The 12,743-nt window shown below is 57.5% G+C and overlaps 1 protein-coding gene across 7 annotated transcripts in view; it reads right to left on the bottom strand.

Moving 5' to 3' along the window:
- Nucleotides 1-215: 215 nt before the first annotated feature.
- OSBP2 (oxysterol binding protein 2) overlaps nt 216-12,743 on the bottom strand; it is a 104,552-nt gene continuing 92,024 nt past the window's right edge. For all 7 annotated transcript variants that reach the window (XM_074554488.1, XM_074554489.1, XM_074554484.1 and 4 more), the window contains 7 exons: nt 10,039-10,284; nt 7,812-7,932; nt 6,978-7,081; nt 6,642-6,737; nt 6,140-6,324; nt 4,170-4,390; nt 216-3,003 (listed from right to left, as the gene is read on the bottom strand). In XM_074554488.1, the coding sequence (XP_074410589.1) occupies nt 2,861-3,003; nt 4,170-4,390; nt 6,140-6,324; nt 6,642-6,737; nt 6,978-7,081; nt 7,812-7,932; nt 10,039-10,284 (1,116 nt within the window). In that variant the 3' untranslated portion in view covers nt 216-2,860. The remainder of the gene's footprint in view (nt 3,004-4,169; nt 4,391-6,139; nt 6,325-6,641; nt 6,738-6,977; nt 7,082-7,811; nt 7,933-10,038; nt 10,285-12,743) is intronic.

Below are 12,743 nucleotides of genomic sequence, written 5' to 3'. Positions count from 1 at the left end.
CATCTCCTCCCCTTGGCACCTTCTCCCCCAGATCTTCCTCCTTCCCTGAACCACTTCCTGGGACTTCCCTGTCCTTTGAGCAACATTCCCTGGATCTTCTCCTTCCTGTCACCCACCCCGTGTCCGTGTCCATGTCCATGTCCCCCCTCACACCCAGAGCTCCTCCAGGACCTGCAGCCCTGGAGCATCTCAGTGACCATCTCAGCACCACAGCCTTTAAAACTCCCGAATCCAAGTTTTATTTCCGTGTAGGAGAAGAGGGATCACTCACAATATATTATTGTTCAAAAAGAAAATACATTCAACAGCATTTACAGTGGAATGACATTAAAATCCTCGAGGAGGAACAGAAGGACCAGGAGATGGTGCTCTGGTTAAGTGCTGCTGATAAGATGATCTCTGGAAGATGGAGCAATTTTTTTTCCATTAGCCTAAAATCCGGGGGATTTCTGAGTTGGGGCTGCTCCTCGTGCTCCCCCAGGCTCCGTGGAGCTGTGCAGGGTCTGTGGTGGGGGTCCCCAGGTGGAGGGGGCGATGGGGGCACAGCAGAGGGGACCCCTCGGGCCCCAGAGCCCAGCACATCCCGCTCCTGCTCTGCTCCGCCCGGGAACGGCCCAATCCAGCCGGGAACGGCCTGGGCTGGAGCTCCTCCCTGCTCCAAGCTCCCGGCGACACTTGCATTGACACAGCAAAAAGGCAAATAAGGCATTCTGAAAGCTCCATTCCACCCCTCCTACACAAACCCCCCGGGCACTGTGGTGCTGCCACAGGCAGGGCAGCGGCACCAGGGACCCGTGGGGAGCATCCTCCCTCTGCCAGGCAGCACACCTGGGCCAGGACACCTGGGGCAGCTCCCACAGGCCAAACGCCAGGCTGGAGCATTAAAGATCAGCTTTCCCGAGCAGGGGCAAAGCTCTCGGGACACTGGGACGCAGCCTGGAGAATCCCACTGCCAGGAGTCCCTAGTGCCACAAACCCCAAACACATCACTTCCAGATGGGAATGTCCCTGGAACACATTTTCCATGCTACAGAATCCAGCTTTGGAGCAAACCATTGCTTCCCTGCCACGGGAATCCATCACCACCACCCGAGCTCGGGGCCGAGCCGAGGGGAATCGTACTCGTGCTGTAAAAACTCAGACAGACACCTCTGTCTTCATCATTTTTCATCTTTTGTGTACCATAGAAATTTAAGCAAAATAATTTTATATATATTTATATATATATGTATAAATTAGAAGCAAATAAATAAGATTAAAGGGTGCACTGAGAGCAGTGGGGGCTGCCCTGCAGCACAGTGACGCCGTCAGGGCCCTGGGGACTGTACACTGTGGGGATCACAGGGATGGAAGTGCTGGAAGCTGATCAGGAGGAGACTGATGGATGAGGAACCTGATTGCATAAGTGTCCCGTGTGCAAGCCTGGATATTCCAGTTACCATTGCCCCAAGGTTCGTTATTGCTAATTAACTTCACGTGGGTGTGACGGCCGGCGCGGGGCGGCCCCAGAGACAGTGTGATATGGTGCAGAGCCAGAGGAGACAGCAAAAATGGGATCCAGCAGGGCCAGTGCAGGTCTCCAGGTGTTCCTGGCCCAGCAGATGCCATCTCTGGGATGCCACCACCTCCTGCTTCCCCTCGGTGCTCCCGGTCCTCACCTGTCACCAGCAGTGCTCGCTCTGCTCCTCCCGGGGCATCCAGGGCCAGGCAGGGTGACGGAGCCAGCAGGGCTCAGGGGACGAGGGGATCCCTGCCCTGACAAACTGGAGCTGCTGCAGGGAGAGCCCAGGGTGAGGGAGGCGAGGAACAGGAGTTGGGTGCTGGGGCGCAGGGACCCTCCAGCCCCAGCCTGGGGCCAGGCCTGGCTGAATGGGGTGGGAGATGCAGGACCAAGGCTCCATCCCAGCAGCACCAAGGCATCTCTTCCCTCCTCTCCCACCCAGCCTCAGGCACAGCTCAGCAGGGAGACACCGATGGAGAAGCTGGAACTGAGATCTAGCCCCCGTGTGCAGGGACACAGAGCAGGGACACGGAGCCAGGAGCATCACTGGGACAGAAACTCTTCACTGCATCAGCCTGGTGTTCCCAGCCTCGCTGGGGCCATCTCCCCCTTCGGATGTGGTTGCAGGAAAACCAAAACAAACCTCACTCAAACCACTCCCACATGATAAAGACAGGCCCAAGCTTTGCCTGAACACATCAGACTGTGGGGAAGCACCTCCAACGCTCTTGAAAAAAGCAAAAACCAGGTCAAAAACCCCAAAGTCACCAGCTGAAATATCCTACTTGGTGTTACTGGGATGGCTGGGCACTGTGGAACCACCAAGAGCCTCTGGGATCAAGTGCCACAGCTCCTGGGGACAGTTTTCCAAGCTGAGTTGTTCATGTCCATCTTTGAAGGAAACCTGAACCAGGAGCAGGATTTGTTTTTTTTAAAAAAATAATTCCATAAAGTCCACACAGAAATGGGGTCCCAAAAGAAGAAAAAAAAAATGGCAAAGAGAAGAGCTCACACAAGCACAGCATTCCCACACCCCGGGCATCTTTGGAAGTCGACGTCTCGGCCAGCGGAGCCAAGGCGCTGGAGGATATAGGCAGCAACTCCTGACAGCAATGAACATCCTAAACCCAGCCCAGCTCCATGTGTCCTCACTCCTAAGCAGTCGCTGGAAAATCCATCATTAAAAAAAAAAAAAAAAAAAGATGCTATTTATTAGTGCATAAAAAAATAGGTTTGGAATCCCTGTTTGGATCTCTGCATGTATTGACCGTGTCGGCCCGGCGGGACGCTGCCGGCGTGTCCTCGCTGTCCCTCGGGCTGTGCCAGTGTCCCAGGGGTGGCCCCCGAGCTCCGGGGGGCTCAGAAGATGTCAGGGCACACGCTCCAGTCCTGCTTGTCCTTGGCCTCCCAGTAGCCGCCCTTGTAGACGCAGATGAGCTCCCCGGTGACGGCGTCCACCTTGCGCTCGAACCACAGCGGCAGGTACCCCTCGTAGTCCTTCCCTGGGGGCACAGCGGGGCTCAGGGGGCTGCTGCACCTGCAGCCTGCAGCCCCACAGCTCCCAGAGCAGCAGGGAATGCCTGCTGGTGCTCCCAGAGCTCCAATCCCACAGCTCCCAGAGCAGCAGGGAATGGCTGCTGGTGCTCCCAGAGCTCAGGGATTCATTTGAGCCCAGCCCTGTTGTGGTCACGAGGGTCAAGGGAGGACTGCTCTCCAAGGGGACAAAATGACATGGCCAGGGACATGGTGACCAGCAAGGCAAATCAGCCAACAGTCCTCCCTGCCAGAGCCCACTGCCCCAAAAACCCAACCAGCCCCCACAAGTGCCTCAGTTCCTCAATAAAACCTCCCTATGGACAAATCCAGCTTGGTTCTTGAGGAATCTGGGCAGCATGGAATGTATCCCAAGGGATGCATGTGGCTGGATTGGAGCTCTTAAAGGAGCTCCAAGAGAGATGGAGAGGGACTGGGGACAGGAGTGCCAGGACAAAGGGAATGGCTTCCCACTGCCAGAGGGCAGGGATGGATGGGATATTGGGAATTAGGAATTGTTCCCTGGCAGGGTGGGCAGGCCCTGGCACAGGGTGCCCAGAGCAGCTGGGGCTGTCCCTGGATCCCTGAGCTGCTGACAGGTGTGTGATGGCTCTGGCTCTGAACAACTCCTGACAGCAGAGGGGAGGTGAGCTCTGCTCCCAGGAAACAGGGACAGGAAGAGAGGAAATGGCCTCATGTTGCACCACAGCAGTTTTAGATTGGATATTAGGGAAAATTCCTTCCTGGAGGGGTTGGCCAGGCATTGGAACAGGCTGCCCAGGGCAGTGGTGGAGTCCCCATCCCAACAGAAAATCCCCAATGCAGGGACTGTCTGTTGGTGCTCCCAGGGCTCAGAGACTGATTTGAGCCCTGCCATGGTCACAAGGGCCAAGGGAGGAGTGGTCTCCAAGGGGACAAAATGACTGGTGGGACAAAATGGCCAAGGACACAACGACCAGCAAGGCAAAGCAGCCAAGAGCCCTCCCTGCCAGAGCCCACTGCCCCAAAAACCCAACCAGCCCCCACAAGCACCCCAAACCCACCCATAAGGGCTCCCCAGAGCTCACAGGGTGTGTCCCCCACAAGCATTGCAGTGCAGTCCCTGCATCCTGAGCCATCCCAGAGCGCTCCTCACCTTCCTCCATGGCCTCCACGGCCTCGGCCTCCCTGCGCCGGCGCACGGCTCGCTGCTTCTCCTCCAGCCTCTGCTTCTCCGCATTGGCCTCGTCCCAGCGGCCGCTCTCCATGAGCCGCTGGTCGGGGCGCAGCCGGCTGTCCGTGGGCGCCACGCGCTCCTCGGGCTCGTTCAGCGTCAGCGCCAGCTCCGAGAAGAAATACATGTTCTCAGCATTGTCCCTGAGAATGGCAGAGAGCCTGCTCAGCGTGGGGAATGGCTCAGGCACAGCCCCACAGCCCCACTGAGCCACTCCTGCCGAGCTGGGGCAGCTCCAGGGCTGGGGCAGCTCTGGGACCCTCCTGACAGGAGAGCCCTGGAGGGGCTGGAGCGTGTCCAGGGCAGGGAACGGAGTTGGGAAGGGGCTGGAGCCCCAGGAGAGGCTGAGGGAGCTGGGCAGGGGCTCAGCCTGGAGCAAAGGAGGCTCAGGGGGCCCTTGTGGCTCTGCACAGCTCCTGCCAGGAGGGGACAGCCGGGAGGAACAGGGACAGGAGCAGAGGGAACGGCCTCAGGCTGGGCCAGGGGAGATTCAGGGTTGATATTAGGGAACATTTCTCATGACTGAAAAGATGGTCAGGCACTGGCACAGCTGCCCAGGGCAGTGGGAGAGTTCCCACCCCTGCAGGGATTTAACAGCTGTGTGGATGTGGCACCTGGGGACAGGGGACAGTGGTGGCCTTGGCAGTCTTATGTTCCTAGTCTTAGGGGAACATTTGGACTTGATGCTCTAAGGGGGTTTTAAGACACACCTGGAACATGGAGGGACCAGACCCTACGTGTGTCCCCTCCTCCACACCTTTGGTGCTTTTCCCACTGAAGGCAGGGAAGGCTCAGGGTCCTGTCCCCCCAAATTCCTGGCTGTGCTTCCATCTCACATGTGTTCAAAACTGGGATCAGCTCTGGGACCCTCCTGACAGGAGAGCCCTGGAGGGGCTGGAGCGTGTCCAGGGCAGGGAACGGAGCTGGGCAGGGGCTGGAGCCCCAGGAGAGGCTGAGGGGGCTGGGCAGGGGCTCAGCCTGGAGCAAAGGAGGCTCAGGGGGGACCCTGTGAGCTGCACACACTCATCCCAGTCTGCCTACAGCCACAAGGCTGTATTTTCCCAAGAATTTTCCCAACAAATTCTTCTAAAGCCTCAGTCCCTCAATAAAACCTCCCTGTGGATAAATCCAGCCTGACTCTTTAGGAATTTGGGCAGCATGGAATGTTTCCCATGGGATGTGTGTGGCTGGAAAAGAGACTGAGCTGCTGACAGGTATGTGATGGCTCTGGCTCTGCTCAACTCCTGACAGCAGAGGGGACAGTCAGGGGGGGTCAGGCTCTGCTCCCAGGAAACAGGGACAGGAGGAGAGGAAATGGCCTCATGTTGCACCACAGCAGTTTTAGATTGGATATTAGGGAAAATTCCTTCCTGGAAAGGATGGCCAGGCATTGGAACAGGCTGCCCAGGGCAGTGGTGAAGTCCCCATCCCAACAGAAAATCCCCAATGCAGGGACTGTCTGTTGGTGCTCCCAGGGCTCAGAGACTGATTTGAGCCCTGCCATGGTCCCAAGGGCCAAGGGAGGACTGGTCTCCAAGGGGACAAAATGACTGGTGGGACACAACGACCAGCAAGGCAAAGCAGCCAAGAGCCCTCCCTGCCAGAGCCCACTGCCCCAAAAACCCAACCAGCCCCCACAAGCACCCCAAACCCACCCACAAGAGTCCCCACAGCGACCCTCCCCTTCCAAGGACCCACATCATCAAAAGCCACTCAGCCCCATAAGTCCCTCATGTCCTCAGGCCTGGGCACATGAGCCTGCCATTCCATGACGCCCTGGCAGATCCCATCCCATCCCATCCCATCCCATCCCATCCCATCCCATCCCATCCCATCCCATCCCATCCCATCCCCACCCCAGTCCTGCTGTCCATCCCAGCCCAGGGACTCACGGCAGCGGGTACTTCCTCCATAAGACCTTTGGGGACAGGGTCTGGTACACAGTTTTCTGCTTGCCCTCGGTGCTGGTGCTGCCATGGCTGCTGTGGAGGATCTTGGAGCACTCCATCTTCTCATCCCACGTGCCAGACATGACGTAGTGGGCTTTGCCATCGGCGTCGCTCACCACCCCTGTCACCTGCCAGGGGGACACGGCTCTGGTGGCACGTGGGAATGCCCGGGGGGACACCACAGCCTCCAGGTGCCCAGCTGGATGTGGTGCTGTGTCTCTGGGACATCCCCGACCTGTCCAACCCACCAAACCCCTCCCAGTGTCAGTGCTGCAGCTCCAGCACATCAGAGCAAACCACAGGACATGGAGGTGCCACCCAGCCCTCCCTGGTACCCTGCCTGGCCAGCCCCTCAGCCCCATGCTGGGACTCATCCCTGTGGTACTGGGAGCCTCAAGAGCCAGGAGTGACCCCTGAAGGAGCAGGGTCCCTGCTGGATACTCACCTTGCGGGGGACATCCCTGGAGAAGTAGCTGTAGGGGGTAAATTTCAGCTGGCATTTATCTTTGGACTTATGGTTAACAATCTCTATTTCACCAGACTGGATAGAAGACACAGAACCACAGCAGGGAGAGACAGAGGAGGTGTTAGTTGCAGTGCAGGTACCAACCCCCACTGGGCACAGCAGCACCAGTGGCTGCCCCCACCCCAGCCACCCCCAGCACCTGCTGGCCTCGGGCAGAGCCAGGGAAGGTTCCAGAAGCCTTTCCCAGCCCTGCAGGAGCACGTGCCCAGTGCTCCTCCAGCCCCCAGGGCCGGGCAGAAGTGTGCCCTCACCCACCTGGTCGATCCAGAGCTTGCCCACGATGATGTTGTGCACTGTGGAGGTGACTTTCCTCCACACATAGTGGTTCCCGCTGGAGTGGAACTCCAGGTGGATGGCGCCTGTGGAGACAGGGATGCTCTGAGCTCAGCAGGGCAGGTGTTCATTGCCCAGAGCCCACCACCACCCCTGCACTGTGCTCATCCCTCTCCCTGCATCCCCAACCAGGTCTGGCTCTGGATTCATCCCTCCCTTAGTGCTCCAGGAAGGGAAGGACAGCTCCTGCCAGGCCCTCTGCCCTCATTCTAAAAGCAGGTCAGAAATGTGCTGCCTGGTTGATTCAGGCACTGGCACCACTCTGAGAATGCTGCCCAGTCCATGGACAGGCAAAAGGAAAATAAAATGCTGCAAGGAGGCAGCTTATTGCTCTTGACTGGCAGGGAGAGGGTTAAAACAGGCAGCAAGTTAACTTTAAATATCATGGAAGGAGAAATCACTTCCTGGGCAAGCAGGGTATTTCCAAAGCAAAGCAGCCTTTGCAGCTGGCATCGTTTCCACTTCCAGGGCGGACATGTTACTGTTGGATCACTGGATCAGGAGCACAAACCTGGGCTCCTCAACTGCCTGGGGCAGAACCCACTGAGCCCCAGGTGAGCCCAGGGGGTTCTCTGAGCCCCAGGGGACTCCCAAAGTGAATTCCCAGGTGAACCCAGGGAATTCCCAAAGTCCCAGGTGAGCCCAGAGGATTCTCTGAGCCCCAGGTGAGCCCAAGGAATTGCTCAAGGCTAAGGCAGTAGTTCCTTTAACTGCAAAGCCAGTGCATCCCAGGGAATTGCAGGATCTATCACCTACCCAGTGGCATGATGGAGAGGTATTTGCCCCTGAACTTGCTGGCGATGGTGATCTCCTGCCACAGCGTCCAGCCTCGCCTGGAGTACACGTGGTGGGCGGCTGCAGGGGGGTGGTGGCTCACCTGGGGACAGGACACACAGCCCGTGAGGACACAGAGCCCAGCTGAGTGCTCAGAGAGGGGACAGCCCCACACCAGCCCAGCACTGAGGATGCTCCAGGCCCTGGGCACCACATCAGCTTCTCAGACACCACAATCCCCTCCTGGGCAGTGCCCTGGCAGCAAAGGGAGACACACCAGGATCCTGACAGGATTGGCTCAGGCTCATTTCAAAGCGTGATCCGTGAGATCTTCACTTGAGCAACCATTGCTGTGAGATGCTGCTGTTCCCTGAGCCCTGCTCTCCTGGGATCCTGGCTGGCAAACATGGATGTGCTGGCACCCCAGTAACCCCAGTGGAACAGCACCTGGCAAGTCCCAGAGGACACAGGCCCACAAGTTATCCAAAACACACAGCAAGACTTTGGCTTTTCCCTCTCACACACACCAGGCTGGAAAAGAGGACACAACACCCTAAATCCTCAGAGTGACTTGTTAGAGGTGGTGCTCACATCACCCTGCCCTGGGAAAAAAGCTGCCCAAACCCAAGGCAGGAGCAGGAATATCCCAGGCAGAGGGACCTGGTGGCACAGCCTGGCACAGGCACCCATGATCCCCAGAGCTCTGGGATGATTTCCCTGCTGTAATTACAGGCTGAGCGCCCCGAGCTCAGGATTACACACACGGGCAGGGCCAGGGCCTGACATTAAATCCAGGCAGCAGCAGCAGGAAATCCTATTTGGATAACTGGATTTCAGGCACTGGATTATCACTGCTTGCCTGGGCACGTTGGCAGGCTGAGCAGCACAGGCAGCACCAAGGAAAATTCAGAGCAGTGGGAAAGGAGGCTGGAATTGGTCAGGAATGTCAAATCTGGGTACAAACACAGGAAAACTGGGACCAGCCAGAGAAAACAATTGCAGGCAGGTTATTTATCTGGGAGAGAACAGGGATGGAGGAAGGAGTGTGGTGAAAAGGGGGGTGAAAATGAGAACAGGGATGATGAAAGTTTGGCAATGATGCAGTCAGGGGTGTCCAGCAGTACTGGACAGGCAGGATTTGCAGAGATGTGCTCAGAGGTATCCAAGGGGGACAGACAGCCATGGGCTTGGCACTGCAGCTGGGATAGGGCTGAGAAATCTACCCAGGACTTCCAGCTGTACCCCAGGAAGGTGAGGGTATGGTATGAGGGTAACCCAGCTGGCCAAGGGATGGATCCATCCCTTCCAGGCTAAACCAGGTTTCAGGCCAGGACCTGCTGCCAGGCAAGGGGAGGTGAAGGTGTGACACTGCTGAGCTGGAGAACCTGAGCCCTGTGACAGCTCTGTGACACTGTGGTGCTGGGGTGGCTGAGGCTTGAGGCCACCTCTGACCCTGGCAGGCAGGAGGGCTCAGGCTGTGGCTGGCAGTGTCCCACCTCACTGGGATGGCTCCCAGGCTGGGATGGGCCATCTGGGGACATGCAGAGCTGGGTGACATTGGGCCCACAGCACTGGGGGTGTAGAGGGACAGCAGAGCCAGGAATTCTGGGGATTATCTACTGCAGGACCTTCCTTGGGTCACACTTCCAGGAGACCCCACAGAGCCTGTTCAGCACGGCCTAGTGGGGATGGGATGGGATGGGATGGGATGGGATGGGATGGGATGGGATGGGATGGGATGGGATGGGATGGGATGGGATGGGATGGGATGGGATGGGATGGGATGGGATGGGATGGAGGTGCCATCCTGCCTCAAGCCAGCGCTCCACATGTGCCTGACAAGTTTGGGTACCACTACCAGGGAGGGCTTTGTCCACCCCTGGGTGTCCTGCAAGGAGCTGGTGCCAGAGCCTGGCACCACTGCAGCAGCTGCTCCAAACCTGGGGACAATGCCAACCCAGCCAAACCTGTGCCCCATCCCTCCCTTATCACCCAGCCCAGAGCACCAAGTGCCACATCCAGTCCTTCCTTGGACACCCAGGGGTGGGGACTCCACCCAGCACCTTGAACCCATCCCATTTTGGGGAGAAGAGCCCAAGGAAGGCTCAAGGAGAAGAGCCCAGGGAAGGCTGGGGAGGCGCTGCTGGTGCCCCAGCAGGACGGCAGCAGCAGCAGCAGCAGCAGCAGCAGCAGCAGCCCCAGCGCTCACCTGCTCGCAGAGGGAGCGGAAGCCCAGCTCCTCCAGGCGGTCCAGCTCGAAGGTCTCCCCCAGCAGGGGGTTGAATGGCTTCGCAGTGCGGTGCACGGTGGTGGAGTAGGAGGACACGGAGAAGGCGGCCACAAAGCACATCTGCTCCGTGGAGCTCTCACACTTCACTGCCTTGTCCAGCAGCTCGTGGTACTCCAGGTCCTCCGTGAGCCGCTGCAGCATGGACAGGGGCTCGTTGAAGTTCACCTGCAGGGGAACAGGGTGGGGTTAAGAAAGCAGGAGAGATCCCCAAGAGGCACCTCCAAGGCCAAAGGGAAGGGAATATGTGCTCTGCTCCCTGACCTGTGCCAGGCAGAGCCGAGGTTTGGGGTGTGGGATGATCAGGGATCAGCCCAGGTAACCACACTGACACCAAAATCAGCCTCAACAATGAGATCAGCCCCCTCCCAGCCAGCATCCCACTGGGCACAGGACAGGGATGTGCTGCTCCCCAGCCTGCTCCCATCACCTCCATCCCTGTGTGACCCAGCTGCCCAGAAAACCTGGAAATGCCCCATTTTGGGGTCTCCATGCTCCCGACACTCCTGGAAATGCCCCATTTTCGGGTCCCCATGCTCCTGAGACTCCAGTCCCAAGACCTCTATTTTCCTGAGACTCCAGTCCCAAACACCTCTATTTTTCCCTCTGAAAATACTGAAATTAAAAAATAGCTGAAACCAAGACAGAGCCACAAAAGGTCTTCTGCCTTTTTCGTTTCATTTCAAAACAAAGAAATATATTTTAAGAGGAGCAGATGGCTGAAGAACCACTTCTGTAAGCCAAGTTAAATATTTCATAGTAGAAAAAACAAACTGCAGATTCCAGGATTTAGCTTTTTTTAGATTTTCCACTCAAGGATTTAGCCTGCAAGTGGCAGGGATCTTACAGCATCAGAGAAAGAGGGAGCTGGGGAGAAAGAGCAGCATCAAATCCACATAAAGAGGAAATCACTTGGGATAATTCTCGGGAGAGATGCAGAGAACAAAGCCAGCAGCTGCATCCTCAGGCAACAGGGAGCAAAAGCCTTTCATGGGGGAAGAAGATGAATCCACCCAAATTCCAAATTCCTACAACTGTTTTTCTCCTTTTCAGTGCTGCAGGTTTGTTCATTTAGAAGGAGAATCAAGGAGCTGTTTGCACAAGAGGTTTGTCAGTCCCTCACATCCCCAGGAAGGGGATGGGGGTCTCAGAAAACCTCAGAAATGCTCTTAATTCATCAGGAATCTCCCCAAATAATACCCACATGCAGCTGAGCTTGTGGGGTGGACCCTGGTACATCTCTGGCAGCACCTTCCTTCTGATTTCATAGGGACTGTGGGATCCTTCAAGATTTCACAGAATCCCAGAATGGGTTGGGTGGGAAGGGACATTAAAGCCCATCCAGGGCCACCCCTGCCATGGCAGGGACACCTCCCACTGTCCCAGGGTGCTCCAGCCCCAATGTCCAGCCTGGCCTTGGGCACTGCCAGGGATCCAGGGGCAGCCCCAGCTGCTCTGGGCACCCTGTGCCAGGGCCTCACACCTTCATGGGGAACAATTTTTTCTTATATTTAATCTAAACCTCCTCTCTTCCCCACTGCCCTCAGGTTTGGACTCCAGCAGCTCCCAGGATGATCTGATTGATAGGAGAAGCACAAATTTCTCTCTCCAGGCAGCAGCAGCTGCTGGGATTTCACACCCTGAGCTTATTCCTGTGCCCATCATGCCCTGATCTGCTGCTGCTGCAGAACTGGATGGTGCTGGGCTGTCCATCCCAGCTGCAAATAGCACAAGGAAGGGACAGCTCATCACTCTCATCAGAGCTCTGAGCTCTCACTCAGGCTCTGTTTGAAGAGACAGAACACAACCAATCCAGCATCCCAACCCCTGGAATGTGCTCCCTGCTCTTTACCCCATGAATGTGGCTCTGTGCAGCCCATGTGGGGCTGTTCCACACACACAGACCCCCAGCAAACCCTTTCTGGCCATCACAGGCAGCCTTTGCCCCAGGGCTGAACCAGCAGCATCCAAAGCCTGCCCCCAGCATCTCCTTCACCAAAAGCTGCTCTCTGTAAGGAAAAACAGGCACTGTGAGCCCCTGGGGTGGAACCCAGCCCTGCCGTGGCTGGTGCAGGTGGGGCTGAGCCCTGAGTGTCCTGTCCTGGATCACAGGGGGGAAACATCACCAGCAGCAGGGTCCCTTCTTCATGAATCCCCAGGGATTCACAGCGTCCTGCTCCCCTAATGCCTCTGCAGCAGCTGGATATGCAGAGGACGCTCAAGCAATGTCCCCTCTGCCCCAGCCTGCCCAGGACACCAGGGATGTGCTGGGGAGAGCCCAGAGGAGGCCCCAGAGATGCTGCAAGGGCTGGAGCCAGGCTGGGAGAGCTGGGGGTGCTCACCTGGAGAGGAGAAGGCTCCAGGGAGAGCTCAGAGCCCCTGGCAGGGCCTGAAGGGGCTCCAGGAGAGCTGGAGAGGGACTGGGGACAAGGGATGGAGGGACAGCACACAGGGAATGGCTCCCAGTGCCAGAGGGCAGGGCTGGATGGGATATTGGGAATGGGGAATTGTTCCCTGGCAGGGTGGGCAGGCCCTGGCACAGGGTGCCCACCCTGGATCCCTGGCAGTGCCCAAGGCCAGGCTGGACATTGGGACACCCGGGGACAGTGGGAGGTGTCCCTGCCCAT

This window comes from Zonotrichia albicollis, chromosome 18, assembly GCF_047830755.1.
Source record: "Zonotrichia albicollis isolate bZonAlb1 chromosome 18, bZonAlb1.hap1, whole genome shotgun sequence".
NCBI lineage: Eukaryota > Metazoa > Chordata > Aves > Passeriformes > Passerellidae > Zonotrichia > Zonotrichia albicollis.
The sequence above is the reverse complement of the archived record's forward strand: the minus strand, read 5'-3'. Positions and strand labels throughout refer to the sequence as shown.